The sequence below is a fragment of the Capsicum annuum genome, unplaced genomic scaffold, assembly GCF_002878395.1.
Source record: "Capsicum annuum cultivar UCD-10X-F1 unplaced genomic scaffold, UCD10Xv1.1 ctg76097, whole genome shotgun sequence".
Taxonomy (NCBI): domain Eukaryota; kingdom Viridiplantae; phylum Streptophyta; class Magnoliopsida; order Solanales; family Solanaceae; genus Capsicum; species Capsicum annuum.
This window is the reverse complement of record NW_025886362.1, coordinates 139,874-146,113: the sequence shown is the minus strand read 5'-3', so window position 1 is coordinate 146,113 and position 6,240 is coordinate 139,874. Positions and strand designations below refer to the sequence as shown.

Sequence of the window (6,240 nt, the reverse complement as noted above, 5' to 3'; positions counted from 1 at the left end):
AGACCGGACTGGGTTAGGCTGGGCACAAGATCAGTTGGGACCGGTAATGTCACGTCAACCATGCATCGTGTACCCCGACCTACAGAGATCGGACGAGTCCGATGCAGAGCTACGATTTTAACTTAGGAGATTCAAAATATAAAAAAGTTAACACACAAATTAGTCAAACTACTATATATAAATTAAAAAATAATAATTTTATTCACATATAAATAGCATAATTATCCACTTGGGTTTAGATGAAACCCCGGCTACTAGCTGGTTTCACGTTGAGTGTTGATATAAGTTACATTTTTATTTAAGATATCATATTATTTTAATTAAATTTCAAAAAAAAATAAAAATTATTGTATCGTGAGCCTGCCCGACATAACATGATATAGCTCGGTCCTAATGTTGATATCGAAATCGAGAGGGCGTCATGCCGAAGCTATTAGTTGTAAACTATCGTGGTGATAATTCAGATAACAAATAAAACATATATTAAAAAAACATATTATTAATATGATTCGATCAAACGACCTACATATTAAGAACAATATTAAAAAAATAAAACCTATGAAAAAGCATAAACCTATGCGAAAAATCTCCCCCTATACCAGACTCTTTTGTTATGGTATGAGAAGGGGATATTCTATTTATAGATGTCCAAAACCTTTCCTCCAAAAAAAGGTTAACCAAATATGGAAAAGAATTATATTTTTTCTTTCAGGAAAAGTAAAAGTAATTATGCTAATTTTTATTTTTCTTCTAAAAAAAAATAAAACTTAAATATAGTAACAAAATCAGGACAAAAACCCTAACACCTAAATGGTTTGGCTAAATTTCATACAAGTCAATTTATGTTTCACTAATATAATTATTCATTGAATTTTTTTTCAGGTGAAAAAGCTGGTGAGAGCTTACTTTCAAGAGGCAAAATGGTATCATGGGAAGAAAATACCAACAATGGAGCAGTATATGAAGAATGGAATTGCATCAAGTTTTGGTTATGAACAATGGAGCTTACCTATTGCTAGCAACTACGTTTTGGTTAGGCATGGGAAAGTAGGCAACTAAAGATGCATTTGATTGGATAGCGACTGAACCTCCAATACTTGATGCTTCCTGTATCATTACAAGATTAATCAATGATCTTTTATCACATGAGGTACACATTGTGTATATATGTTTCCTCTCCGTTAATTTTTGGTTGTCATGGTTTTATTTTTTTAGAGTCAATTGATATAAACTTTAATCATTATTTTAAGAAGTAGTTAAATTTACTCTTGAAAAATAAAACATGACAACTAAAAAAGAACTGGGGAATATATGCTTAATGAGTCAATCATTTACACCGATATAATCATTATATTAACCTGTTACAATACGTTTCTTACTTTATTTTTGTCTTTTATTTTCTTTATTCATATTTGCGGATGCAGGAAGAACAAAAAAGAGGAGATGCACCTTCTGCTATCGAATGTTATATGAATGAATACGATGTCACAAAAGAAGAACCACACATGAAAATAAGGGATATAATAGAGAATTATTGGAAGATTTTGAATGAAGAATGCCTCAAACTCACTGGCGTTATGTCAAGGAATTTGCTCATGATTATGATTAATTTAATAAGAGTAATAGAGTTTATATATAAAGATGAAGATGCTTATACTTTTTTCAAAAATAACTTGCTAGTCGATCCTATTATATAGACTGAGAACCTCAAAAGAAAGAGGCGGAACGAGAAAAAGAAGAATCGCATTTAATTTCTCTAGATTGTGTTATTTGGATAAGTTAATTAAGGGTTGTTTAATTACCTGTATTACTAGTATATTAAATAAATAAATAAATTTCATGCCGCATTAATAGACAGGTGTTTGGGTTCTATGTTAACTAGATCTACATCAAATATATGTTAATTCCCGTATTTACATTGTAATCAATTTATTGACGTATTAATTTTTGTATAAGCTATTTAACATTTGATAGCTAATTACATGAAAAATATGTTATTCATGTATGACATTAATATGACGTTTGGCTTGCAATTTTAAAACACTACGTAACAAATATATGTATAAATTATGAGGAATTGGTGTATTATCCTTATATGATGTGAGGTACTGTAACATCCCGCACTTTCGGGCTAACATTGAACCGTCTTTCCTATATTTATAGATCCGAACCCAAAGGTTTCTATTTAGATATGAGTGAATAACATTTACTTGGTGTGGGAACATTCTTGGAGATGAATATACGTCATAAAAATAAAAAGTTATGAGTGTTTGAATAAGGCACTGTTCAGGCTGTGCGATGGGCAATGCATATTAGTTATCCCAGCTGTATATCCTCTGTATATCACTGTAAATCAGTCCCCTTTTTGGGGCTTCAGCATGGGATTTTGACTCGATGGTATTGGGGCTTGTTGGCTCAAGTGCAAAATGCAGGAGAAGGGAGTCCCGTGGAATCATGCCGATTTCACATGCATCATAAGGAGTAAAGGATTAGATATCGATCGACCATGAACCAATCAAAATAACAAAAACAATCATTGGTAACTACTACATTTTAAGAAAACTTCTCAATGTTCATTAGCACAACAAAAATAGAGAGAGGGATGTTTAATTGCAACTTCAACCAAAGCAGAAACGATAAAACAAGACAACTTTAGCGCACGTCTATCAAATCCCCTTTAAACTTCAAATTCTTCTTAAAAAAAAATGACGGAAATTCAACCTATCGAATCTCAAAGCTTGGACGCAAAGCCTATCTATTTTTACCCATAATATGCATGGCAGTGTAAGACTTATTCATTATATTAATGTACCATATAGTGTTAGGAGTACTAAAAAATGCTATTGAGAGGTAACTTTCTCAAAAGAGGAAGCTGAAAAATAACCTCGAAGAATCTCGACACTGTCCTTTTACAATTCCAAATGGGAAAGACAAATAAAACTTGCAAATTTCAGTTTTAAACAAATCCATCACTTGAATAGGAGAATTAGATACCAAATTAGCTTAACCAACAAACTTAAAGAATAATGGAGATTGGCTATCAGATTTAGTACAAACTGAGAGACACTTGATGGAAAACTTGACCACACCAGTTTACTTCAAATCAAATGAAATGAATTAGAGGTACAAAGGCTAATTATATACAGGAAATCTTCATGTATACCCAGTGGCGGATGTAGCATATATCAGGGGTTCATCCGACCCCTTTCGGCGAAAAATTACGTTATTTATACACCGTTAAAATTATTTTTTATTATATATAGTATATATGAGCATCTTGGCTCCGCCACTGTGTATACCTATAAACACAACTAACTCGATTTTGGTAGCGTAAGGTGATTAACTAAAAGATAGTATTTTTTAACCCATGTTAGATAAAATCCGTGATTAACTGGTTAAAAAGCGCATAGCAGCAGTTTTTACCTCGGGATTAGCTCTCAGTAAGGGCGTAGTTTATATTAATAATGGAACCCATGCTAACATATTCGAGCTAACCAGAACATGCTAAATCACATAATCCCTACAACAGCACATACTCCTACAACAACAACTACCAGAACATTTCATTTTGAAAACAGTTTCAAGCGTCCAACAGAAACAAACAACAAACAAAGGCTTCACACGATTCTACATTTTGAAACCTGCGATTTTCACCTTTGACACACAAACGCAAAAAAAAAAATGCGAAGGAGATGAATTTTTCACCTTTTTTGGAGCAACGAACTTGGGACGACGAGCTTTTAGTCGAACAAAATTCCACCACCTCAAGTCGGTTCTAACCAATAGAATTTGAACGAGAACGTCGAATTCCAATATTTTGACGGTCTTTGAGAATTTCGGTTTCGTGAGGTTAAAGGCGAGCACCTTCAGAACCCCCAACTTTTCCCCAAAATTCTCCTCTCCCCCACCCTCTTATCCCTAGCAGCTATTTATAACAGAGATTTGGGGGGAAATAGCTAGGGTTTTCTGGTTTCAAAAGGGGATTCGAGTTGAAATTTTGAGAGATTTTTCAAATCCACAATAAGACAGGTAGGTCGGTGCACTAAAACTACCGTTATGTACAGTATTCGGGAAGGGCCCACCACTGTATCATACGCATTCTTACTTTGCATTTCTGCTAGTGGCTGTTTCCAAAGCCTCTTACTTTGCATTTCTGCTAGTGGCTATTTCCAAAGCTATGAACTCCTGATCACATGGCAGTAACTTTACCAATTATTCCAAGGTGACAAAACAATTAAAATCCTTGTGCTCCAGAATCCGTAGAAAAAGAGGAAGAGAGCCGTTGGAGTTATTGCTTTGCCTGAAATAAAGAGTTCACAAACTGAAAGTGGCGAAAGCCCTCTGAATATTCACCAAAAACGAGTACATGAAGGGGTAAAACAGTAAATGGGAGTGATTTGAGGTCTTGCCATTGTTGACCGTTGGTGTGTTGCTGTTCGATGACGTTGAAACGGGTTTTGGCTGTTTGATGCCGTTGAAGTCGCTGTTTTGCCGTTTAAAGAGGAGAAAGGGATGGGCCGGATGGGTTTGTTGATGTTGGGCCGTTGTTGCTGGGTTGGGCTGATGGTGCGGCTGGTTGCTGACATTGTTTATTGCTGTTGAGGGCAAGGAGAAATAAGGGCATGGGCCGGTTCGGGTATTGGGCTGGTAGTTTATTGTTGTTGGGCCTGATGTTGGCTATTTAATAAGAAGAAGACTTGGGCTGATTTAACGGGGAAGGGATTTAGGGATTTTGACTACCTTTGGGTATTTTAATTTGGTCAATTTAATTTAAAATCTCGCCAAATCAAAAATTAATTGTCAATTGTAATTAATTTCAATTATGACAAAATTCAATTAAATGACTAAATTGAATCAAAATTCAAAATAAATTAACGATTAGTTTAATCCCGAGTTTCTTGATTTGATGAGATAAAATAAATATTTTTATTTTATTTTCTATTTTATTTTATTTTTTCAAAATATATTATTTTGAGGCTAAATTAAAATTAACATTCTAACCATTTGAATCAATTTTCAAGATAACCCTTGATTAAAATTCAATGTTTCATCAAATAGTTATTTAAATACCAAAAATATATAATTTTGAATAAGCGAATAAGAAATGTATAATCGTTACTAAAATTGATAATGTAACGCCCCGAATCTGGTACCCAGAATGCTACACAGTGCTCATGACCCCGAAGGACCACAAGCTAATCCATGACTGATATCTGTACCTGTATACTGCATGATATACTGTATAAATGCGGAAATAAAAGTTGTAAGGCCGTAAGTTTCAAAATGTAACATAATATCTGATAAAAATTATAACATCCGAATGGGGTGTGAAATACCCAAATAACTTAAACAACTAACTGAACATGATAGTCTGTAAAGCCTCTAACTGACTGAACTTTCTGAATAAAAAGTTGATGGGGCATGTCCCCAACTAACTCCATCTACTGAAAGCTAGAACTAAATAAATAAAATAACTCATAATATCGTCCTTGAATGATGAGGACTCACCACTAAATCTGGCTGCTACTGATGCTCTGGAGCTCGTGCTTCTGAACATATAGTATAAGACACCATATCGCAAATACGTCAGTACTTTGAATGTACTGGTATACATGGAAGGTAGGCTGAATGCATGGGGTTCATATGCATGAACAATACTGGCTAATTGACTAATATGAACGTGAGAATACATGCATGCATACATAGTAACTATACCTGAGATCCTGATAACATTAATTTACTGATAACTAACATGACTGGTAACTGAGTTCTGATGACTGATATAACTGATAACATAAGTGATTGTATTTGAGAGTCCTGAATCTAATGAAACTAGCTGAGTTTCGTACTATTCTGAGTTCATTATATCTGACAGTCCTGAATTTTGTAGAACTATCTGAGTTCTATTACTGAAACTGAATGACTGTATCTGACAGTCCTGATTCTGTAACTAAAATTGTGGGAAGTAGTTATCTAATCTACATGACCCAAATAACGTATTATAGCTGAGTTGGGGTCCAATCTGTAACCCCAATTGGAAGGGTGTCAATACCGCGCCACTGGTAAGGACAAGCTGTGAGTGACCCTTATCTGAAGTGTCCCAAAAAGAGAATGGTGGGCCCCTCATCTGACAGTGCTTATCCACTTCATCAACCCTCATCTGATAGTGTTGATGTCTCAACCTATGCTGGCTAAATAGTTCTGAAACGCAAGGATGACTTCTAAGAATCACACCCTCAT

At 34.6% G+C, this 6,240-nt stretch overlaps 1 protein-coding gene across 1 annotated transcript; it reads left to right on the top strand.

Moving 5' to 3' along the window:
* Window positions 1-421: 421 nt before the first annotated feature.
* On the top strand, window positions 422-4,583 carry LOC107852812 (terpene synthase 17-like). The gene is made up of 5 exons (XM_047405216.1): window positions 422-439; window positions 883-1,032; window positions 1,425-1,619; window positions 4,264-4,382; window positions 4,502-4,583. Exons 1-5 carry the CDS (start codon window positions 422-424, stop codon window positions 4,581-4,583), a joined length of 564 nt encoding a protein of 187 aa, XP_047261172.1.
* Window positions 4,584-6,240: the final 1,657 nt, after the last annotated feature.

Excerpts from the sequence above, each read along its gene's own strand:
- LOC107852812 (XM_047405216.1), top strand. Across the intron at positions 1,033-1,424 it reads TTGCTAGCAACTACGTTTTG|GAAGAACAAAAAAGAGGAGA; the intron begins GTTAGGCATGGG and ends TTGCGGATGCAG. Across the intron at positions 4,383-4,501 it reads GTACATGAAGGGGTAAAACA|AGGAGAAAGGGATGGGCCGG; the intron begins GTAAATGGGAGT and ends TGCCGTTTAAAG.